Source organism: Drosophila erecta, unplaced genomic scaffold, assembly GCF_003286155.1.
Source record: "Drosophila erecta strain 14021-0224.00,06,07 unplaced genomic scaffold, DereRS2 tig00000000-arrow-pilon, whole genome shotgun sequence".
Classification (NCBI taxonomy): Eukaryota; Metazoa; Arthropoda; class Insecta; order Diptera; family Drosophilidae; genus Drosophila; species Drosophila erecta.
Window position 1 is genome coordinate 26,018,645 of NW_020825194.1, and position 25,506 is coordinate 26,044,150.

The window sequence follows — 25,506 nt, forward strand, 5'->3', positions numbered from 1 at the left end:
ACGTGCGGACTTTTTTGGTACATAACTTGATAATTTATTGTGTTACGTATACGCAGCGTGGGCGGGCAATCGAATTGAAATGAATTCGGACGAATTCGGCGGCAGGGGGAAATGTTTCATAAACATTGCCAAAGGACGCAAACCTCCCCGGAAAAAGTGCAATTGTTTCGCTTTGTTTCGAACTTCGATTGCCGGGTAATTTAATCCTTGTTGGCGGGGATTAGTTGTTTGTGCCACCTCAAACTGGCCGAAACTGTAATAAAAATTATTTATTGAAAGGCAACAAGTGCACTTATCGAGCGACCTTTTGGTCCAAAGCAAGGGCCGCGAGTTGCGACTGAGATATCGAGGGGGAAAAGCGCAAGGGGTGCAATTAGTGTAAGCATAATGGAGTTCATAACTGTGCAGATATTTCAAACTCAAAATATCCTCATAGACAATAACTTTAATAGCAATTACCGTTAATTGTTATGGCCATTTAAATTTAACGCATCATTAACAGCGCCGAAGAAAATAAACAACAGAAACAGAATCGAAACGAAACGAAGCGAAATCGCGCGAAGAGCTTTAGCGTGTGCAAAGCGAGCTTTGGGACAAAAGCTGCAGCTCGCGAACATGAGGCGAAGAGAAAGCAGGCGAGAGAGAGTGCTCTTCCGCGTTGGTGAAATTCGCTTTCGTTGGCTCTTCGACTGTCGTTGCCTACTTTTGGGCGTCAGTTTTTATGACCGTTGACCCACGACCAATTGCCAGCTGAGCGTGATGACAAATTTAATTACCAACACCCGAATATAATAAAAGGATCCCCTGACAACGGCCACAGGAAAAAACGCGAAGCGCTGCTGCTGCTGCTGCTGCTGAGCGAATGCGATAATCCGAGTTCAATGAGACGCACCAAATTTATGGGGATTACTAGGCGTGCGACAGGCCTTTCCAATTCGCCAAGGTCAAGGCTTAAATGTGAAGAGACTCAATTTGCAATTTAACCCGATATCCGGCCGATATCTGCCCGGGATTAAGCTTGAAGGCCCCTTCAGCGGCATATGTTGCTCGTTAGGACACTTGCCAGTTGGAGCTGACAAGTGTCCTGAATAATTTATGACTCGCCCAGCTAAGAGTGCAACATCTGCTGCTGCTACCTTGGTGTCCACCGACTCTGCGTTAATTTTAATTTGCTGGGGACTCGAAACTCCTCAAGACCAATTCCCCGCTGGTTGGGAGACGGAGGCGCCAAGGGCCCCACTTGTCGTCCATCCCCTCATCGGCCATTACGCTCAATTGGAAATTTGCGAGCAGCGTTTACTTTATATTCCATTATTATTGCTTGGGGTGGCATCTGATGCAGACTTTGTTTGTTTGGGGTGCGCATTTGCGCGTGCATCATCCGCACCCTTTTCACTTTAGCAATTGCTTCTGCTGCGGGTGATACTTGCACCAACAAGTGGCAATTGAATCTGGCAATCAAAATCGCAGGATACTGTTATTGAGTGTTAAGCAGGGGGCTAAATGGTGCAAAGTCCTTCTTTGGGTTACCATTCTTCGGGTTAAAGGCTGGGCCAATTGGTTTTGAGTCTGCAATTATTTTGCATACGTTTGAAGTACATTTTCGTCATTAAACAAAAGTATTTGAGTTTATGAGCCATTAATTATTCTCGTTGAAAGATGTGCAAACACATTTCCCGCATTTCGAATGACATTTGATTGCCTTATCTGTCGAGCGACTTTAGGGTTTGATTCGATAGTTAAAGTAATATATTAAAATAGTATTCAGTTCAAAAGTGAATCAATGGGTCAGGCGAGCATTGTTCCGCAATTCCACAGTTTTAATTAAGACCACGATAACATTATCTGAAGTCCTGAGTAGTCCAAATAAGTAAGCAACATTTGAATTTTTTATACTTGTAAGACGGCTGATGATCCCTGACAGCGGCTGTATAAACATATTTAGCCCATCCCACAGAGCGAAACAAAGCTTACAACTTAAGAGGTTTGCTTTGTGGACAGGGATCCTTGACAACGACAACGAGTCATCCTCAAAGCGTTGCCATGAAGTGCGGACTTGGCATGAATTTCTGCTCGCTTCGTCGTTTCATTACCTTTTTTCCAACTTTGTTTTCATTTCATTAAGGTGGCAACAAAGTCGGAGAATGCTACTAATTGCAATCAAGGTGCCTTCAACTTGTTGCTGCAACAACCTCTTGAATCCAGTGCCACATGAGCTTTTCTCAGCTTTTCCACTTTCTCCGGGGCTGATTGAGGAGTTCACTGGCTAAATTAATGGATCATTGAGTGCCGTGCCGCAAAACCACCTAAAACCTTTAAGTCATAGCTATGCGCTTGACGTTTTTAATATCTTTCACGCAGTTGGCAGCCATAAAAACCTTTTAATTTTAATTAGAAGCAAACACATTTAAGCCCGCAGAACACAAACAGAAACGGAAAATGCCAGCGCATGTTTGCTCGCCCAAAAAATGAGGTAAACAAACAGAAAAAAAATAAAATAAAAATAAAATACATTTTCCGTTTATATTTGTATATATTTTATAGCTTTGAGCCGAACAAACAGAGCAACAAAATCAACAAGCAGGCGACGAAGCTTCAAAAGCCAAAGGCCCCTTTTATTACCTTTGTCAAATGCACAAATAGCCCAAAATCCAAAGCCACTGCCGGGTCAACTCACCCAGTCCACACTCCTCCGGTTTGCTCGCATTGGCACAGCTAAGCAATTCCGGCGACAAACACAACAAACGGCTCAGGCAAATTCACACATTCTGTGGACCTCGGACCAGCAAAAAGTGAGCTGGCCATGGCCGAAAAGGGTTGAAACTCAAATGTAGCGCAGCGCCAAATATCCGAGCATCTGAAGGTACACAATAAAATATTATATCGTAATAAAACCCCATCGCCCAGCCCAAAGATACGGAAGAGAAATGGCTGGCAGGTGTTGAGCGGCGCAGGACTCCCATAGTGGATAGCAGATAGCACGATTGAGCGATACTTTCGCATAATATGTGTTCCTTGGGCCAGAAGCATTCCTTGGCGCAGCCCGACAGGCGGCGCAATATGTATTTAAGATTTATTGGAGATTTATGCCCGGCTTTTGCTTCGGTTAGCAGCTGCTGCCTCATCTTCTGTGGCTCCAGCTCTATTTTCATTCATTGCTAACAAGCAATTTAGCCTCGCAGCGGGAAAATCCGGTCAGATGCGGATGTAGTCGTCTCAAATCCATAAGCCAGCCGATAAGCCCTTTAACGGCAGACATTTCACGAGAACACCTACTAGCAGCACCAGTAATTATTTGAATAAAGACTAAACTGGGGCCTATCACAACTGATAAAACTGTGAAGAATACACATAAAAATGCTCTTAAATGCGAACATTCATTTAAAAATAGTTAATGTATTTATTTCCCTATTACTGCCCGCTTAAATCAACTAAATTGAAAAAAATACGTTGATTATTTAACCTTTTTTGACAGCTTTCAATATCTAATTTAATTACTTATCCTAATAAGTTCGGGTCTAATAAACTAAACCCTTTCATTGGAATTTGAAATACTGAATTATTTGAATAAAGACTAAACTGGGGCCTATCACAACTGATAAAACTGTGAAGAATACAGATAAAAATGCTCTTAAATGCGAACATTCATTTAAAAATAGTTTATGTATTTATTTCCCTATTACTGCCGGCTTAAATCAACTAAATTGAAAAAAATACGTTGATTAAAGTCTTTATAGCGTCAAATCCAGTTATTGGCGAAAAAACAAGTATTCAACCTGTTTTGACAGCTTTCAATATCTAATTTAATTGACTATGCTAAGCTTATAAATGCGGGTCTAATGTCTAATAAACTAAAACCCTTTCAATGGAATTGCTTTACTGAAAAAAATCCTCAGAAATTTGTCACTAAAATCGAGCTTTTCCTTCAATGTTTAGTTTTGTAAATTATGTTGGCTTATCTGCATGTTCCATCCATGGAACAAATAGCACGGGGAATAAGTTGTCCTCCGAAACGTTACATGAATTTCCACCTCCACGATTGTTGGCCCAAAAAGTTGTCACTTCACGTCAGCACATTATTAATTCTCCGCTTCCGTTCCGCGATGCGAACAAAAAGTTTAGCTGCATGTTTTTAATTAAATTTCACTTATTATTAGTATTATTTTCGGTCAGCCTTTGCACTCGTCATCGTTGTTTAACGCTAGTGTTTTATTTTGCTCTGCAGAATATATACGAATGTGACGTGTTTCGCCCGTACATATTGCTTTTGTTCGAAAATAAAATGGACAACAAGAATGAAAACAAGCAAAAGTTTCAACTAATTCTGCTGAGTTGGCCCAAACAAACGAAAACGAGTCGACTGAACGGCAAAACATTTTGTTGAGGGAAGCCAAAACTGAAAACGAAATTTATATCCGGATGTGTTTTTGAATTGGTTTATTTATTTTTTTAAAAATTTAGGTAATTAGTCATTAAAATAGAGCATATAAAATAGAATAAAATCCATACAAAATATTTTCCATTTTTCGCTTGTTCACAAATCACACACAAAAAATGCCTCTAGAGAAACAGAGACCGCCTAGCCTAGTCGCCGAAGAGTTTCTTGCCCAGATCCATCATCCTGTGATTGCGGCAGACCCGCAGAGCATCGGCCTTCTTGAGCACGGCCTGGACGTCGCCGTTCACGTCCACCAGTTGGGACAGGAAGTCCTCGTACGCGGATTTTACGTTAGCCGGCAGGGTGCCGATCTTGACCTTCTTGAGGGTCTTCACTATGCCCTCTGCCCAGCCGGACTCCAGGGCGAACTCGGAGAGCCATGGCACCAGAGGCAGCACGCCGCACATGGTCTGCATTCCCAGGAACCAGAGCTCCGACAGGTCCGACCAGTAGCCCTTGTAGGCAATGGACACCACGAGGGCGGTGGGATCGTTACTCTCATCTATGTTGTAGGCATCCCACAGGAAGCGTATGGTGGCCTGGATGTAGCGACAGATGGAGAAGTCGTTCTGCTTGACCTTCTTGGACTGCTGCTTAAGCAGCAGAAGCCCCAGCACAGCCAGGTTTCCATGGATGACCAGGTTATCGGGCGTATCCTTCAGCTCGGGCAGATTCTCCACCACGAACTTCAGCAGATTGGCGAAAGTAGGTCCATCCTCAGCCTTCTTTGGCTCCAACACGGTGAAGTTCATCAAAATGTTGCAGAGAGACACTATGGCACTTCTGGCCACCTTCATCTCCGCCTGCTGCTCTGGAGTCGGCACCGGATCAGGCTCATTCATCCGCTTCAAGCGCTCAGCACGCGGGATTGGCGGCCTCTTCCAGTGGGCAATGCTGAAGTAGAACTCCAAAGATTCCAGCAGCACCTCGTCCTCCTTATGGGTGAAGAGCACCCTCCTGGCCTCCTCCTCCACTGCAAAGTGGCACAGAGCCGGCAGCATGATCCTCAGAACATCGATGGGTGGTTCGCCTTCCCTAGCTCCTGCTCTCCAGGTCTTTAGCTCCTGGAAACTCTCATTGGCGACCTTGAGCATGAAGGGCAGAAGTTTGTAGATGGCCGGTCTCATGGCCGTTGTTTCCTGGGCTAACCAGGCTGACAGAACTTTTACGATGGCAAACACAAACTTCTTATCCCTCGGATTAGTGCTTTCCCTGATCTTGTCCTGGCTGACACGGGTCAAAACCGCCAGAACCTGGTTGAAGGCGCCCTTGAGGGCCGTGTAAGTGGTCTGCTTCTCCTTGGGCTCGAGGTCCAACTGATCCGTAGCCATGTACTCAATGCAATGCTCCAGAATGCAGAAGCAGCAGGTGAGTAACTCCGCCTGCTTGAAGGTGGTTTCCAATTTTTTCTCATCCATTTGCATGCGCACCTCGATGGCTCCCAGTTGGAGGAGCTGCAGGAAGAAGGTCTTCTGCTCGTCCATGAAGGCCCATTGAATGCCCAGCACCTGCAAGGTGGTGGCTATCAGATGCAGTGCAGGATCCCTTTGCTTGGGGCCAATCTTGGCCTTCAGAATATCTCCACAGCCCTTGAACAAGCTCTCCGGCCATATCTGACCCTCTAGAGAATTGATCACAATCTCGCGACGGCAGGTGATGAGGATGTCAGCCAGGATACGGCAGAGCTCGTACTTCCGCTCCGTGTCGTCGGTTTCCATGTCCAATGCAATCCTCTGGATCAGAGCGTGGAAGGCAGTGGGATCCTCCGGCCACGACACCACGCCAAACTGCTTCACGAGCAGTACAATCAGGTGCAAGGCCTCATCGGTCTGGAAGCTCTGGGCGGAGTATATCTGGGACATCTTCGGGATGGCGCCGGTGGCCAGAAGGGCCTGCTGACCTGGCTCGTGGCTGGCGATGCTCTTGAGGCAGCTGTACGCCTCGCTGACCACAATTAGGTTATCCTCGTAGTCCTCGTCATCGGCCTGCTCAACGATTTCCAGGAGCGTGGGTATGGCGTCGATGATGTCCTTATGGGTGGCCAACTCCTCCTCCTGGCAAAAGCAGGTGAGGATCGAGAGAGCTACACTCTTGTAAACTAAGGGCGGGCAGTCGTTGGGCAGATCCTTGGACACCAGCAGCTTCTTCAGGAAGGGAAACCCTATGGCCTCGAAGAGCAGCTTCTTGCCCGCTGCATTGCAGTCCTTGCCCTTGACCAGCTTGGTGACCATAAAGAGGGCGGCGAATTTCTCAGTGTCGCTCTTCGTGCCCTTCAACAGGCTGGCGCACTTGCGCACGGGCTCCGGCACGTCCGTCATCCTGGTTTCCCACTCTCTTCCGGGTGTGTATCTCACGGATCGCCTATGAACGGTCTGTATATTTATCCGCTGCTGGGATATATGTGTGCGACGTGGCCTTCTATTAATATCTCCTCACACTTTCACTTGGCTACAGGGAAAGCTAGTTGGTGCTGCTCCCGCCGGATACGTTTTCCGCTGGCTTGTATGGCTTCTGGTCCTGTGTCTTCGCTCGTCGACGCACTCTCGCTCACTGATCGCCGCCAGCGGAAAACTCGCTAGTGGCTTTCCCAATTTTCCAAAAGCTGTGCAGCTGTTGCCGTTCAAACGGGAAAACCTACACACAATTTATTTATACACGGATTCCACACCCTACTCGAGCAGGGAACTGAAGATGGGTCATGGATGGGCAAATACCAAGAGATCTAGTGATCTAACTAGAAGTTTGTTTGTACTAATAAATTGTTCTACTAAATAACTATGTCTGTATCTGGTTGAATTTGTTGCAATTTTCTTTTCCAAATACTATTGGGGTGATCAAGTAAGTTTGAAAAGATTTGGTATTGCGTGATCGTAGTGTTCGTAGAACATTTGAGGGCATCCAGTCGTTCGCAAAGGCTTTTTATGACTTCAGCCTATAGAATTTGAAAATCACTTGAAATCAAACGAATGACCACCAATGCATTGCTCTTTGCTCTCGGCTTTTCCCAACGCTCTTCCATTCCCGCTCATTTTCCTCCCGCATGGCGCTCTTGCGAGCACCGTTGTTTATATTTAGAAAATGATTTTCCTTTTTTCCGACTTCTTCGTGTTTACGTTTTAGTCAACTGTGAATGTTCGCTGCCGGCTGCATTTCTTCCAGAATATTTTGAATAAGTATTTGCATTCTCCGCAGCACATAAGCGGCTATGTGGCCACAAATATCCATTGAAATGTATATATTTTATATATGTATTTGGAATAAATATAGGTGTGTCGGCATCAATGTCCAGACATTTAAATAAACCACTTCGGCGGCGTGCTTCAGCAAAAAAAAATACACATATTTTCATACACATAATTTATACATTAACTTAGTTATATAGACACATTGTTTTACGCGAATGTGGATCGAATATTTGCATATTTAATTTAAGTGCAATGCTTTCTGCTTTTCACTCTGGGGTCAATGAATTTAATTGCACATTGCACTTTGTTTAAAATTTAATTTATTTGTATGACATTAATTTAAAAATATAGTTATTTTAAAATGTACACATGCTGATTTATTGTATGTATGTATACTCCTACCAAGTGACACACATTTATGTGTGTTATTTTCATGAAATCGAGCATCAACGTTAATCGAATACCAATTATAGGTATAATTAGTCATATACAATCGAAAAATGTATCCATTATTATGAATTATTATATATCTACACGTTGTTCTGCAAAAAAACAGCTGTTTTATATATTTTACAATGACAACGTCGCCGAAAAAGACATCATGAGTCTATTTATTCTCGCGGCATTTAATTCCCCTAGCAAAATTTTAGATATTTATTTGCTAATGAGCCATAGCATCTGACAAAATGACGGAATTCTGCTCAACAGCGAGAGAAATCTCTCGGCATTTTCCGCTCGCTCATGAACATATAGCCATTAAATCTTTAGCACGGAAAAGTCGGTTATTCGGGCGCCATCGGTTATAATGCAAATGAAAAACTTTATCCATTCTGGAATATTTACTATCACACAAAATGCAAATTTGTCTGGGCCAGGGAAGCCCTGCTTGATTTTAGTTGCCAGAAGAACGTATATGTGCATATACGTGTATACATATATGCTATCCACATATGAAACCGGATGCACCAACACTCGACCCGCATTGGATCCAAATCGGATCCCATATCGCTGCTGTTTGCTTTTGCTATTATTATATTGGCGGTCCTCCCAGCGACATGGCCCAAGTGGTCGTTGAATGCGGTCGGTTGCCCGTTTTTGGGCAAACGCGGCTTAATTGCGTTGCTAGCAATTTCAATAATTGGGTTATAACGAAATTGATTAATTTTTACATTTCACTAATTACGTGCCGGCCAAATCCTCCGCCATTGGTATTATATTAATTATAACCGCAAATATGCTGGCCCTTTGCTCTGGTTTCACTGCCCAACTGCCAAACTGCCCAACTGCCCATCTGCACTCATCCACACTCCGTTGCCTACTTTAAGGCGGCGCTGAAAAGTCAGTTTAAATGGGGAAACAGGCCAGTGAACTGCTGTGAAAGATGTCCCACAAACTGGCAGCCACTGCTGCCTTATCTGGCTCGGTTCATAACCAGGAAGGGGCAGCATCAACATCAATAATTGAAATAAATCGCTTGACAAACGATGCTTGGAACTGGGAATCAGAGCTCACACAAGGTGGACCAAAAACAGAAAGGAAACCAGGACAAAACGAATACACCCTTATCACTAATCACGGAACCAAGTCAAACCCGGGCAGAAAAGGAAAAATGCACCGCCAGTCGATGAGGTTGCTAACTAATCCATATCACCTCTTTTGCACTACATTTCTGGACTTCTGCAGTCTATAATATTTTTAAAATGCACTTAGTTTATTTTTCTTTTTCCTTTGGTATGGTATTTAAGTCAGAACACCACTCATGATTAAGCTAAAAGGCAAGTAACAGCAGCCAAGTGTTTTGTTTTGCATTACCATAAACAATTGAATCAATTAAAAAGTGCATAGCCCAGTTCCGCTGCATCTAATTTATAGTCCCCATCGTTATAATTAAAAAGAATGACAAATTAAAAGAGGACAAGGAATTTAATTCTTAGGATCAACTTTAAAACAACAGATACCATTATAATCCTGGTCCTAGTCCTCCAAATCCGCTTCCTTCCTTACAAGCCGCCTTTTGTGCAAATCGAAGGCGCCGAGCATCGATTTTCGGACCGCAATCTGGCGTTTGCAGAGCTGTTTCCAAATGTTTTGACAAATGATTTTGTTTATATTTTCCATTTCATCGAAGCCTCCGCTGGCGACACTTCTGTGGCGCCACCTCCCCATCCCATTTATCAGCACACCCCACCTAAAAATCCCATAGATAACAATGCCGAAGTTTCGACTTTTAGCCTGCCTAGAGATCATCAACATTGATTTCAACTTTTCGATGGGAATGATGGTCATCATCAGTGTTGCTCCACCCAGGCAAAGTTTATTTGTGGGCGTGGCACTGGTCCAATTTGCAGCCACGAGGCCACAAAAATAAATTGTCTGTCATTACGAGCTTTAAGTTGGTCAACGAATCATTTTCCTTTCAATGAGCTTGAGTTCAGACGGAGACCCATTTGAGTTCACCGAAGTGCTGGCTGTCGGAAATTAATCTTTATAACGTCGTACCCAATTTACACGGGCAAACAGCACTCATGATATTCCTAACAATCCAGCAATTTGAGTAAATACAAAATAATATTCTTGTGCCGACTTATTAAAACAAATATTTAACCAATTTATAATTAACGGATTTGAATTCAAAAGCTGAAAAAAAGCTATTCTGTTAGCCTAAGTTAATGCCTTAGTACAAGAAATCCCTTTCCTGATGAAATTCTCTAAGCTAAGCTAGGATGGCATTTTATAGGCCTTATTTATGACAATTTTTACTGCTTTATAAAACTTTATAACATTTCAAAGACTTGTATGAATAACATTTGCCCGGTTATTTGTTCAAGTGGGATGCCAATTTGATCTTGCAAGTAATCACTCTTAAGAACACATACAATACACTCACTGCTCGACCGGTAAGAGAGATTACTTGAACTATTTTGCGACTCTAAATTAGAAGACATGCCTTACAGTCCTCACTAGAACTACGGCTACAAGAAAACATGTTTCCTAAACAAATATTAAAAGCGGCAATAACTATGTGTTCCGACAGTAAGTTAAACATTCTTCAGGCTTTAATTAACACAATTTTTACTACTTTGGGCAAGTAACACATAAACTGCATACATATGTACATACGTATGTACATACATACATACATACATACATACATACATACATACTTACATACATACATACATACATACATACATACATACATACATACATACATACATACATACATACATACATACATACATACATACATACATACATACATACATACATACATACATACACACATACATACATACATACATACATACATACATACATACATACATACATACATACATACATACATACATACATACATACATACATACATACATACATACATACATACATACATACATACATACATACATACATACATACATACATACATACATACATACATACACCGGTACATACACTACACATACACTACACTCACTGCTCGACCGGTGAGAGACCGGTAATTAGAAGACATTCCTTACAGTCTTCACTAGAACTAGTTGGGAATTATAGGGCTACAAGAAAATATGTATGGCCGCTACGCATCTTATTATTCTAGTGTCTTTGGTAAAACGGTGGAATACGTTGCCGGAAATCTGGCTCGGTCGCCAAGAAAATTTAACACACTTTCGCAGAAATCCACAGCTGTGCCCAAGCACATGAAAGTGAACCACTTCGCCAGGAAGGAGTCTGCACCACCCAAGGATGAGTTCAAAATAATCAGTCATACACGTGCACATCGTTGTTCCTCCTGTTCGCAGATTCGATTTCCCCACTTTCGGACCTTTTTTGACAGAGAGCGTGTCCTGATTGTTTGCGGAGGCTGGCACGTGTCAATTTATATTTAAATTTAAATGCAAAAACCGAATCACAATTCCAGCGTGCTGAATAGAATTAAATTTCAAAAGCCAACCGAAAACAATCATATTTTCTGAAAACCATCTGACGGCTGTTAACGGTTTTGGTTTACACAATATTAATGGCTGATTAATGGGAGCGAAAGGCAGCTGCGGAAGGAGCGTAGTTTCCTGAAGGATTCAGCACGTAAACCGATTCACTTGGAACTTCTTTGAACAGATTGACGGCCGTGCACCTGAAAAAACACACTTTGTACGACCAAAATATGAAATTTATAATACACATAATAGTTAACAATAGCTGCGTATAGTGGAGAATACTTGTAAATCAACAAAAAATTATTCTCTTCTGTAGATTGGCTAAAAAATACAACGTCGATTTCTAAGAATAATTGGCTAACAAATGTGTTCCAGTTGATAGTAACTTTCCTGGGAAATTTATTTTTGAGCAAACCAATTTTGAGTGTGATGTGGTGGGTCGTCATCCGGGTGAACTTTTGTAATTGCGGCCCCATTGTTCACTTGAGTTGTATTGTAAGCAACAAGGGAAGTGGTAAAAGTGAGTGAGTGGGGGTCCATGAGAAATTGGGGGTCCTGGAGTCGTCAACAAATTATGCAAATCCCTTTTGAATGGCTTATCCTTCATGAATTTATATCGAAACGGAGGGCCAATGACGACGCGGCTTTAAGGCCCCGGTCACTGGAACAATAAAAGCTCATTTGTAGCCATTATCATTTCACTAACAAATAACAAATCATCGAGCCAGCCGGCCGTTATCCTTGGGGGCAAGGTGGCATTTTTCGGCGGGAAACCCGAAACGTGCGCACCTCAACGGCAGCAGCAACAATAACAACGGACGGCACGCTGAGGCTGCAGAAACGGCTGCCAATAAATTCGGTTAATAAACCAAAAGTTGTTAATTTAAATGATTTATATCTGAAGAGGAGCAAGCGAGAGGGAGGAAGGAGCCGCAACGGAAGTGATGAAGCCGGAGGGACCGAAATCTCGCCCAGACGCCGGGGCAACGCGCCTGTTATTGCTGAGCCTCAAAAATTCTCGTAATTTGGCATAACCTTTTAGGCAGCGCCACAGGACCAAAGAACCCTATTCGCCGCTGCTTGTTTGCTGAGATGCACTGAGAGAAACATTCCCAAGTTTCTCCAGGGAGCCACTCATAAACAGTGTGGTTTTAGGAATTTCGAAATTATAAAGAAAAGTGGCAATAAATGTGTGAAAATTAGGAATCAAAGCATTTCTATTTTTGGTAAATTATTAAAGGAATATTAAGACATCAACATTTTTCCGTGTAACCGTGTTCCTCCTCGGCCGACCGCTCCTGTGCAAGTTCTGCGTGGTCGGGCAATAGGTCAAAGTCGGTGTGCCACTGGATGGCTGGTATGCTGGGAGCATGGAGATTGGAGGAGATTGGAGGAGACTGGAGGTGGGCTGTCGGTTGCCGTCAGCTTAAACCAATTTACGTGGCCGATGTCTTCATCGCAGGCCGCATCCGTGGGTTGTGTCCGGGTCCGCATCCGAGTCCGTATCCGTGAGTCGTGCGCCGAGTGTCGTGTGTCATGAATTATTGCGCCTCCCGCAAGCGGCACAACTGTGCGTATGCGTAATTTGGCTAAGCGGACTGGACATGGCCTACTGTGGCACCGTGCCACGCCCCATGTCTATGTGCCCCGCCCAGTTCGGGTATACATTATACATAGATACGCGTACATGTATTATAGATATTTGGGAATCAAGCGTTCCTGGGTCGAAAGCGGGTATAATTTATACAGCCATAAACGTAAATATGTATAAATTTATGCCTTTTTGTTTGCAGTCGAAATTATTTCATTTGTTTGTGTTTATTACGGCCAAATCTCGTCCAATGTCGGCCAATGTTTGAAGGAAACATCGTTCGCTCATTCGTTTTTCACAGCGTTTACTTTTAATGGTTCGACGGTTTTTTCGTGGGGATTTTCCACATCTTAACTTTGGCGAGGCCTACAAATATTTGATGCTCCAGAGCGCCAGTTGTTTCGGGTTTTATTGATTGGCGGTGGCATGCCTGGTTTATGGAGCATCCTTCCTGCCATCCCGACCCCTTTTCCAGTTCCTCCCCCTCCGTTGATTGCTGCCCTTGTTTTTGCGTGGCTGTCAAGCGTGTATGTTGCGCAACATTAAAGGGGATTTCGCGGCATTCAAATGGGTTTCTCCTTTCAAAGGCTAGTATTTGTCAAGGGTGCGATTAGTACTTAAACAGTTTAAATGCACTTGGATTATTTGATCAGCGAATGGTGAAAGGTTCAATTAAAATTTATTAATTTTTTCGAAAATCCACAACGCGATGTAAGCAGTTTTAATACTCTTGCAGAGGGTATTCTGATTTCAGTAAGAAGTTTTCAACTTAATAATATGCCAAACATTTGCGAGAATATAAAATATATATTTTTTACAGTCAAGCCGATATAGGAAAACTTTTAGTAGAGAAACTTAATTTTTAATCTTTGTTCTTATTCTGTGTATGATACCCTTACTGTAGGGTATACAAGCTTCCGCTTGCAGATGCTAGTTTCCCCCTTTGGCCCATAAATTGCTCTTATTTGGTAGGCATCAGTCTTTATTAAAGCATATATTTACTGCAAGGGTATATGGATTCTGCTTGTCGAAGCTAGTTTCCCATCTTGTTTTGAAAAGAAAGTAACTATTAAGTAAGGTAGTTTCAGTTTGTGCTAATTAGCAATTAACAGGACCCCTGTTACACAGTTCCTTGTTTTAAAACGAACCCCAAGTTCTTTGTTTGCTTCAAATGGAAGTATATATGGCCATTAATAAGCAAACTGAAATTGAAATTGATTTCAGAATCCTTCGGAACTTGGAAAACAATGAAAACAAGGTTTCATAAATTAATTAGAGCTGATGGGCACATCGAACATATTTCATTGCATAATTCGGCAACGGAATAAAAGGCTGACGCCTTCTCACTCCCAGCCTCTTTCTTTGGCGGATGCCTCGACTATGAGCAACTAATTTCCTCGGATGAGGCAACCGCAAATGGAAGAGCATCCTGTTGCACATGCATTAACCATGGCATCACGACATTATGCAAACTTACACGCACATTCAGTACTGCACCACATACGGGTATGTATGTACATACATGAATATCCAGGCACAAGGAGCTCATCAAGTCTTCCGGTTTGTCGAGGATGTTCACATTGTTTATGCTCCGGAATAAATGAATATAAAGCATTTAGTTTACAGCTGCCATTTGACAAGCACTGCCCCAGTTTTGAACGAGTGCGTTGAGTGGGGCTGAAAATGGGTGTTCATGGTTTGCATCTTCTTTAAATAAAATACATGAATTATGCAGAATATTCGATGGGAACGGGCGAAAGTGACTGTTAAATACGACGAGTGGCTGGCTCTCCACTTTCGCCTTAGTCACTTGACATTGACACAAAAACTGAAAATCCAAAAGGAGTACTATTCAAAAACACACTGACATTTCGTACTTTTTCAGAACGCATTTCATACCTCTTTGAATTATTCGGAATCAGGCGTAATTGAATTGAACGCAATAGTTTGTCATGTTTCGATAATCTTTTGCTATTACCTTGAGGTCATGCCGTTGAAGCCTTGGCGTGACGCACAAAGTTCTTCGACTTTTAGATTCCTAAGATTTTCCGATGCCAACGCGGAATTTGCAATTCAGCTCGTAAACTTGCTGATTTGTGTGCCACAAAAAAGGTGGCGGGACTTGCGTGATGAGTCAAGTGCCGACTTTCCCACTCGATTTCCACAAATGCAAAGTCAGGGCCAGGTCAAGGACGGAGGTGAGCTCCTGAAAAGGGTTTTTCGGGTGGTGCGGGGGAAATAAATTTGCAATTGATAGCGTGGACTGGCTCGTAATCAGTTTAAAAGGGCCGAATCTCAATTTGGCAATTGAGTTTGGCTGGCTGCGGCTGTGGCTCGACGTTCACACCCATAATCCAATCGTTTGAAGCGCTTTTATGGATTCGACATGTCAAATCGCGTGCAAATTTGTTAGAATTGGTTTTCCCAAGCTTCCACATTCCCCATTCCCGCCACTAAGAAAAATATCATAGCAGCTTGGAAAGAAAGAAAATATAATATATAACATGAAAAGAAATAAAATATATAACAGAAAAATGTTGGATATCTTTAAAAAATGGATCTGTAATGGATATGATATGGATATGGACTTACATGTCATGACACTTATGACTGATCCTATTTATGACTATGTACCCAGCTTTGCTGGCAGTGTATCAACTCCCGTAATCAAATACAAAGCCCCAGGAGCCGAACGGCTTTACCCTGTCCATAAGAACTTTTTTGTTTGCACAAAAGTGGTAAAATACACGGGGGGTTAAAAAAAAGGAGACAGCGGCCAATGAAAAAAAGCGTATTCAAGTCATGTAATTTCGGAACTTTCTTTGATAGTGTACATTTGTTGGTGCTCCGCCTGCGCTAGGTGCCAATTTGCTTTTTTCCAATTTCATTTTATTTACTCGCGGCGTTATGAAGCGACCCATATTTATTGCATAATTTTCAGCATAGCCATCCCACGCACACATGATACGAACATTGGTTGTGCAAATAAATACTACCCGTACAACTAGATTGGCAGTTTTTCTCGTTACATTGCAAAACTAAGTGGTTTTCGGGTTACATGTTCAAAATTGACGCTTTTCTAGAGCAACATGTTTTAAGCCTGTATACACAATAGCTAAATAATCCTGATCGCACACGTGTGACATGCTATTTCTAAAAAAATAACCTTTATTTACGTATGAAGTTCATTCTTACAACTATGAATACGCTACGTTAGCGGGAGAACTAGTACTACATATTGTGTGGGATTAAGCTGGAAATTAGACAGTATACTCTACAGAATTTTATTGCGTCAGTGAGCTTGAATTCGGATCTCGTGCCCGTCCTCTTCCTCGGCCACCATTTCCACCTTCATGCTCTCGGCCAGCATTACGGCGTTCTGGTGCAGTTTGGTCTCCTCGTGCTGGCGCATGTGATGCAGCAGACGGAAATCCTTGTGACAATAATCGCACCGGTACAGCTTGATGTCCGTGTGGATGAGCTCGTGCTTGGTCAAGGAGTGAGCGTAGGCGAACGCTTTGTCGCACACCTTGCACACGTAGGGCTTGATGCCGCGGTGAACACTGTTCGGAAAAATAAAATTAGTTATGTCTGTTCTGAATTTGGAATATATCTTAGAGTGCGAAACCAAATAACAATTTTAGTTAAAATACTATAAAGATAGGGTTCTTCGTGAAAATTTAATTTCTACCCACTTTTCATGAGACTTCAGAACACTTTCGTAGAAGAATTGCCGACTGCAAAAGCTGCACTTATAAGGTTTGCTGCCCGTGTGCGAGTACATGTGCTTCCTCAGCTGCTCGCGCACCTGGAACTTGGCATCGCACAGTCTGTGTAGGTAAGATTGGGTTATCTACTCAACTTCAAATTGACCGTCTGAACTTACTCGCAGGCATATTGGCAGATGGCGTCATGCCGTCTGCGATGTTCCATCATCCGGCCGCGCTTTTCGTAAAAGTTTCCGCAGACGTCGCAGATATAGCCGCCCTTCTCAGTGCCGTCCGATGTGGTCATTGAGTTTAAGCCACGGCGGACTCGACCGCGCCGTGCCTTCAGGCTTGCCTTAGCCGCCTCCTGGAGCGCCAACTGCTGCGATGGTGTCTCTTCATACTGCTTCTCAGACTCCAGGACGATCTCGGTCTGATCGGAGTTCATGTCGATGGTGTAGTTGTCCTCCAAGTACTCAATGGTGTCGGCAATGCACTCCTGCTGATCGCTGGCTTCCACCTCCAAGTACTCTTCCTGTCCCTTTTCTTCCTGGTGTTCCTCTTCCCCGGTGGCGGTCTCCTCCAGGATGTACATCTCCTCGTCGCACTGCTGTTGTGAGCCGTCCTCCTCCTTGATCACTATCACATCTGATTCATCCAGCAAGCCCAGTTCCCGACAGTATTCCTCGATCTCCATCTGCTTGCGAAGCGCCTTCTCACGAAACTGGTAGGCCATGTTGAGTTCTACCTTGCAGGACTTGCAGATGCCATCGGGGATGTGTTCTCTGTCGTTCAGCTACAGGATGGGTGGTCAGTTCGCATTGCCAGCTCGGGGGATTCACTTACATTGCTGTACGAGACTCCCAAAAGTTGAATCAACATCTCGTTTGGCGTCTCCTCGCCTTCCTCGCGGATCTCGTCCAGGCGCTGCAGTCGCGCACTGGGCTCCAGGCAGACCCGGCACGTCTGTGGGGTAAGTTCGACGCGCATTCTGGAATCCTGCTCGCAATTTAATTAAAAGAACCGCTCGTACAGTATTTTAGTGTTAAAATTTGTGTTGCTAAAGTGTTGTGTAAAGCGACTGAAAAAGAAACGAAAAGACATCGCCATTTTTTTTACCAGGGCTGTGGAACATCAGCGGGCACACACAGTGGTTCATTTCGCTGGTTCCGGAACGCGGAGTAAAAAGGTTAGCTATTTAAGTTAAATATCTGAAATACTTGTTTGTGGGTTACGGCACTTTTCGAAGCATAATAAATGTATCGGAAAATATCACTTCTTTTAACCCTGCTTATCTATTATTTTTATAACTATTAAATTCTATATTTTCGAAATGTTTTGAAAATCAAAAGGCAAAAAAAGGAAAATTGTTCGTTCGCAAAAATAAAAGCAACATAAAAAAAACACAGAAACTAAATATTTATAATTGAAGGATTCAGAAATCTAGAGAGAGCAAAGAATTGGTCATACAAATACCAAGGTTTTACCTTAAATATTATTTATTACTATTTTTTATTATTATTTATTATAAATATAAAAAGACAAATATAATAACTATAAATTATATCAGAGTTATCTTGATTTTAGCTATAAATCAGTACATTAGTTCCGTTCCTTTGACTAGTGGCGATAACGATAACAGTCAGTTCACCAAAAACTAACGTTTCATGTTTATCATAAGCAAGCTAATATTTCGTAAAGTGAGTAAGGAAAATACACATAAATTATTAATATTTCACCTATTTATTTATGCGAAATCGCGAATACAACACCGTGTTTACATTCGAAAGCTCTGGCAAAAAAAGCATATTTTTCAATGCGGCAATCTGGCAACGCCACATATTTTTCGAGACGCAGAACGCAAGATATTTTCTTATCTCTCGTTAAAAAATGGATTATTTCGGTTCAATCAGTGCGTATCTGGGAAATTCGCATGCTCGTTAGCATAAAGAACGCCACGCACTTTCACGTCCCACGCCCCGCGCACTCCCGCCTGACGGGAAAATGGGAAAGCAACTTTATCTGGCATCCGTATCTTCGCTCGTCGCAGCCGTCAAAATGTTCGTCGCGCCAGTTATCGACTCGGCAATCTCCATCTCCTAAGGCACACACACACTCAATAGAACGCAGTCCAGCACTCACACAGGCAGACACCTACGTAACCTGCCAGCGGAAGTGCCCTTAATCTTGGCCAGAAACCACAGCAAAAAGACAACAGCGAAGGAGCGCAGCGGAAGGAAACGGAGGCGCCGCTAGCACTAGCACCTAACATGTCCGAGAAGCATGGCCAGCTGGGTGCGCAGTGGACGAAATCAGCGGCGCCAGCAGCAACAACAGCACCAGTTTCCAAGTCCATTCCCATACCTCAACCGATCCCTGTGGCACTCCCCCTCCAGAAACCCAACGCCAATCCCTATGGAAACTGCAGCCTACAGCCCGCGAATATAGTCTATAGCGGAACCAGATTTCAAGGACCTGCTATCCATGCGAAGGCCTCTCCTTTGACCATTACACCCGTGGGCCCTGGCGGCGGAGCACCTGCCTCTGCCCAAATCTCGCCCACGAGTCACACCCATGTACCTGTACCTGTAGCCACGCCCAGCGGCTTTGTGCCGCCTCCGTTTTCCAATGTCCAAAGTGCAGGCTCCACTTCCGTGCTTACTCCCAATCCCTTTGCCACTGCAGCTGGAAATGATGCTGCCGGACTGGCGTTTGCCAATGCCTTCAACTTTAGCACAGCCCATCAACTGGGTCTGGGCAAGATCATGCACGCCATGGGTGGAGCAACAGCAGGAGTGCCAGCGGCGTCAGTAACGGTCACCACAACTCCAGCAACAGCTGCTCCTTCGGCCCCACCAATAGCTGGCTCACGACATCTGAGCGAGGGCGTGCCAGCGGCCAGTGGAGTGATAAACTCCACCATTGCTGAAAACGTAATGAATGCTTTGAGCAACTCCAACTCAGGGGGATCAATGCCTAGTGAGGAGAAGATGAGACGGGTGCTGCAGGTGATTGAGGCCAGCTTGGAGTAAGTATTGTCTGAAGAATGTTATGTTTATCCATGCTAATTTGTGTGCGTCTTCCTAATCAGCGACAATGCTAAGCTGCAGATTTCACAGATCCTTGAGCGTGTCTCGGGACTAAAGCCCATTGAAAAGCTATTCCTCTATCTTCGTTTGCCTGGGGAGTGCGCAGACACCGATCCGTTAAGGCAGCCACAAAATCCGCTGGGAACGCGCTCGGAGATTAACCATACCATAAATTGGGTGCGTTCCCATCTGGAGCACGATGCACAGGTGTCCATACCAAAGCAGGATGTGTACAATGATTACATGTGAGTTCTTATTCTTATTCGGTGCATCTGTTACACATAGTGTTCCAAAAATTACTGAAGCGAAGAATTACTGAAGCAACAGTGCAAAGTATTTCATTTATCTTCTTTTCGCTTGGTTGAAGAGTCGAAATATACGAAAATAAGACCGATGTCGATTTTTACGACTAAACGAAAGGAAAAAAGTCATTGGCCGCTTATTTTTATGCTGCAAATCAGTGGAGTAATCATAGTGTTACTAGACTATTTATTTTTAAAGCAGTTTTTAGTTCATAGACCAACAAAAAGTAATAATTTGGTTATTTATCCTTCATCTATAGAGCTTATTGCGAACGCCTCAGCATCAAACCTCTGTCCACAGCAGACTTCGGCAAGGTGATGAAGCAGGTCTTTCCGGGCGTTCGTCCTCGGAGATTAGGGACGCGTGGAAACTCCCGCTACTGCTATGCGGCGATGCGAAAAACCACCAAGCTGACTCCCCCGCAACTGCCGCAACTGTGCAAGTCGGAGCAGATCTTAGCGGGTGATTCCAATCCTGACGCCAGTCAGCTAACTAGTGCCTCCAGTTTGGGTGGCCTTCCAACGACAGGAGGGGACTCTGAGTGCTGGGATGTGGTGCGCAGCTGGGCAGAAAAGTTGCTGAACACTAAGCTAGAGAGCGTGGCGGATCTAAGCTCCCGCATCAAAAACAACAATGCAACAGTTTCTACAAAAAAATACACTCCCCGGGAGCCCAAGGAGAAGCGAGTCTTAGCAGTAAGTTACAAAATATTCCCTAATAAGAGATTACTAATCCAATGTTTCTTAACAGGACATTGGCCCTTTGAAAAAGCGACGCAAAAAGAAACGCAAGGGTTCCACATCCTCGGAATCGAGTTTCAATCAATTAGTAACTGGCCAGGACGCGGGTAGCAGCCAGGAGGCCAGCGACGAACAGATCATGAAGATCAAGCAGGAGATTATCGACTCACCCATTCATCACCAGCAGCATCCAATAGCTTACCTACAGCAGGTAACGCCCATGAACCTAGCCACAGATCAGCGAGGCAGTAGCGCTGTCCGCAACCTCACGCCCAAAATCCTGGAGATGGGCTCGCCGGCCGTAGTACTCACCCAGCAAGAGGTATCCCCTACGGGCATTGTCATAAAGGACGAGGTGGAGGACTACACCTCTAATATATTCTGCAAGAAGGTTTTGAAGGCGCAGCAGACAAAGGGATTCTGGGCGAATTCTCCAAGCAGTGGAACAACAAGCGGTGTTGGTTTATTGGTTCCACCTACGATCACCACAACCTCGGCCACACCGCCACCGCCAAGCTCTGGGAATTCACCAGTACCGGGACCCGGACTTTCCATGGGCCCACCCTCACAGATGATGAGCACCAGTTCTGTGAGCCCGTCTAGCAGTGTGGACACCACACCTAAGGTGGCCTCCCGAAACCAAATGATGATTCTGAGAGCCAAGCGTTTGATGGCAGCCGAAAATGCCGCTTTGGCAGCGGCCGAAGACTCAGGACTGCCAGAGAATCTGGGACTGCCGAGAGAGCGAGTTATTAGCATCTGTAACATGGACAAGCACGAGCTGGATGACTACTTTCTACATGGCGAGGACGAGGAGAACTCCGAGGAGCCCGACAACGAGCTGCTCCAATATTTTCAGATGGGAGACGCTGAGGAAAAACAACTGAATTCCTTGGATGCTGCCGAACAGAACAAGAATCCACAAGAGCCGCCGACGATGGGCTCTGCACCGGAGGCGATGCCCGCCCCCGGACGCGGAGCAGCAGTCGTCGCCGCTGCAGCAGCGATGCTGGCGCCGGTGCCGGCACCTTCGATGTTGCCCGCACAGGCAGGAGTGGGTTCTGCTTCAGCGTCTCTGGCCCTAATGTCAAAAAAGCATCAACAGCAGCACCAGCATCAGAACCTGCAGTTGCAGCGTTCCAAGCAGCTGCCGCTTATCAGCAACAACAAGAGAAAGATCAGCCTCAGCAACGCCTCCAGTAATGGTAGCAACAAGAACTGCATTTTCGTACCCATTTCACCAAACACCAATGGATCAGTGACTACGCCCACAGCCACAGGATCGTCGAATCCCAGTCAAAATTGCTTCGCTAGTCCCGGCTTGACCAGGATGAAGCCCAGACCCAACTTGTTGAGCAAGCAGCAATCACTTGACTGTGACAACCGGGATCCCATGATAGGGGCTCATCGCAAGGGTCGAGGCTATGTGTACAGCTACCCTACGAGCACGTCTGCCTCCGCTCCACCGAGTCCATCGATTCATCCACAATGGATGTGTAAGAACTGGTCGCTAGGAGTCGGCAATACATCCAGCTTTGCAGAAAGCAGCCACAGTGCGGATCCGCTGGTGAATCAGAACTCAATGGATATGGAGACGAGTCTGGCGCTCACGGGAGAAAATGAATTAGATACGTCGGAGATGCAGCGCTCACAATCGGTGCCATTGTCACAATTGCAACGAAGAAGCAGCCAACAGTCACCAAGTCTGAACTTCTACTCGGAGAACAGCAACAGTCAGCAATCTGCGCCTCTGAAAGAAACAGGATTACTGTACGAGGAAGTGGAAGTGGACTCGCTTCTTTCAGCGAATTTTGCCAGAAAGTTTAATAGCATCACCCAGCAAACAGCCACGACCTGCAGTTCCTCGGCCGGCTCATCTTCCGGCTATAGTAGTGGCGGCTCTGCGGGAATCGTTTCGAGATCAGTTCCCTCAACTCCGCTGCCACATCAACAGCAAAGCAGCCACCCATCGTTGAATGGAGGAGGCGGTGCAACATCCAGCGGAGGAGGTGTTATGGGAATCGGAAATGGAGGCAACTGCGGCGTCGAAAACGGGTTCTTCACTATATCTGACTCCTTTAACTGGGAAGGATCTACGGCCAATAATAGTCAGTTGGGTTACGCGCACGCATACAGCACCCGCAATTCACTAGACATATCCAAGTCTATGCCAACGACGCCCATTGCAACTCAACGTTTCCGATATAGTCCGGCGGAGGTGCATCGCGATTTCCTCATAAATGGCAACACCATCGATAGCCTGCCTTCATCTGCCTTTGCAGCAGGAGGTGTTCCGGCGGATCATACGCTGGCACTGAGCACGGACACCCTCATCGACGACAGTGCCCCGAGCAGTGCCGATGTGGTTGATGCCATGATCGGTGTCACAGGCATACTCGACGATTTTTAGAATTTGCATGAAGAGAAAGCCCAGGGGGAAATCGAGATATCAGAGCGACAGGAGCCGGATGCGGCGGAGGAGAACGAGGTTCAGTCAGCTGCGAAGGAGGATGCCACTGTGGTGGCCTGTCTGCTCCAGCATGTGGACCAATTGTAAACCCCACTAGCATCCGCCTACTGCCATACTGATGTCTCGTTGATTAGTTTGTGTGTTATCAAATAGTTGTCTTTCATTGTTCCTGTTCCGAGTATATGGAATTTCTGTTTTGCCTGGTATGAACCGAAACTCGATATAATTCAGAAACTGGTTCATAAGCCTCTGCGTTCCCACACACGAGCTTTCTCTTCATGCCACTCGCTAGCTAAGAAAACCCCAACAAAATCCTATCTTCCCCCTGTTTAACCTAATCAACAGCTTAACTGTGCCTCATATTGGTTTCAAAAGTGTCCAACATCATTAGAGGTGTGAGCTTGAGCCGACTTCTTTAATCTAACGTTACCCTCAGGCCTTGTTGTATGTATGCAATTGGCATATTGTTATAATTACTAAACAATAACATTAACACACAGATGACGATGGAGGGGCAGCCAGTCCGTTGCCCTTGCTGTATGTAGTGCATAGTTTTATTGTTGAACAACATTACAAATGAAACGAACTTAAAGTCTGAATGAAGGAAACGTGTGCAGCGGTTTTAAAAACGAAACAAATTTACAAAATGTAACTGTAAACGAATGTACATCTAGAACTATTGAACCAAGCCTCGGCGCTCGACGAGTTTGTCTTCCTGCGATCCTCGGTTGTACATATATAAGTATATATATATATCTATATATTTCTAGAGGGATTTCCACGTGGATTTTAAAGTGGGTCGCAGGGAACCAATCTCAGTTCAAAATTGTCAAATTTAAATGTGTGTTTGTATGGTGTTGTATGGTATCGATGATAACGAGCTTCGTCAATTGTTCATGGACTTGCTGGGCTCCTAGGCGTAGTCCTTTGACTTTTTTTATCCGACACCGATCTACATATTCTATTTGTTACTCTATATCTTTATCTGTCTATCTTGAAAGCGTTTAATTCTTCGATTAGTTGTAAGTGTTTGTTTGTTATAACTGTTTACCATATTTGTTTAAATCGCGTGGGTCGGTCCGATCTGCGCGTAGTACTTTAGTTGTCCTGTAAATGAATTTCGCACATCTGTAATTCGAGTCTTCTAATGCCTGTAATGTGCCCAGTTTACTAAAGTCTTTATTTTCGTTTTAGCGCTTTGAACAAAGTTTAGCCCTAAATCGTATTATTCATAATTCACATTGCAAATGAATGTTAATTTGTTTGTAAAACAAAGTAAAAATTACCGCGAACCTATTTTCGTTTTAAAACATGATTCCGCTTCTGTGACCAGGTGTTTTTTTAATGTAAAGCAAGAGAAAATAAATCATAAATGTGCCTCAGGCTTTATTGTAAAACAATTATATACCACAACAAAAATAGATACAACCATACAAAAATGCATAAAAAACAAAAAGTTAGCTACGTATACACACTTAAATAGATTATTAGAAACGTTATACGAGTATAATTAAATATACACTTATTTACACAAGGCAAGGATAGGGAATCAAATGAATTCGTTAGAACCTCAGATTAAACCATAAATGCATATTTATAGTCAACAGGAATATAACACAATAACCAGAAAAGCACCCAGTCTAAAATAAACATTGTCAGCTGAATTCTAAACTAAAAGCAAAACTTTTAACGATTATTTATTTTTAAGCAGCGCCACCTACCCGCATACCGCTTTGAACAACAACCAACAATATACGAGTAACAATAGCAATAGCCCTAAGTTAAATAATAAAACATATTGTCACCGGGAACACTTTAGAGGAGATATATGCAATTATACAGAAACAATGCATTCAAGTTAAACGAACCAAAACTACTTTTTATAAGATATTTGAATGACATAAAATACAGATAACAGAAACGAAAACGCAGAGTATTTATTGGTTTGGAAATATTTGCTTCTCGTTGAAAGGATATGGATTCTTGTTCTTGTTTCCTGACACTCGCATAGAACACCTATATCCTAAGCTTGAAATTATTTAGGAATT

General features: G+C 43.9%; 3 protein-coding genes across 3 annotated transcripts; 1 reads left to right on the plus strand and 2 right to left on the minus strand.

Annotated features, from left to right (window-relative positions):
• Positions 1-4,422: 4,422 nt before the first annotated feature.
• LOC6553118 (neurochondrin homolog) lies at positions 4,423-7,034 on the minus strand. Its single transcript, XM_001979047.3, has one exon. The coding sequence runs from the start codon at positions 6,754-6,756 to the stop codon at positions 4,585-4,587; it is 2,172 nt and encodes a 723-aa protein (XP_001979083.1). The 5' UTR covers positions 6,757-7,034; the 3' UTR covers positions 4,423-4,584.
• Positions 7,035-16,294: 9,260 nt separating this feature from the next.
• LOC6553117 (zinc finger protein 155) lies at positions 16,295-17,992 on the minus strand. The gene is made up of 4 exons (XM_001979046.3): positions 17,703-17,992; positions 17,036-17,652; positions 16,845-16,979; positions 16,295-16,712 (listed from the first exon to the last, which is right to left on the minus strand). The coding sequence occupies exons 1-4, from the start codon at positions 17,844-17,846 to the stop codon at positions 16,442-16,444; spliced, it is 1,167 nt and encodes a 388-aa protein (XP_001979082.1). The 5' UTR covers positions 17,847-17,992; the 3' UTR covers positions 16,295-16,441.
• Positions 17,993-18,462: 470 nt separating this feature from the next.
• LOC6553116 lies at positions 18,463-25,385 on the plus strand. Its single transcript, XM_001979045.3, has 5 exons — positions 18,463-18,556; positions 18,647-19,884; positions 19,948-20,190; positions 20,508-20,943; positions 20,999-25,385. Exons 2-5 carry the CDS (start codon positions 19,127-19,129, stop codon positions 23,396-23,398), a joined length of 3,837 nt encoding a protein of 1,278 aa, XP_001979081.1. The 5' UTR covers positions 18,463-18,556; positions 18,647-19,126; the 3' UTR covers positions 23,399-25,385.
• Positions 25,386-25,506: the final 121 nt, after the last annotated feature.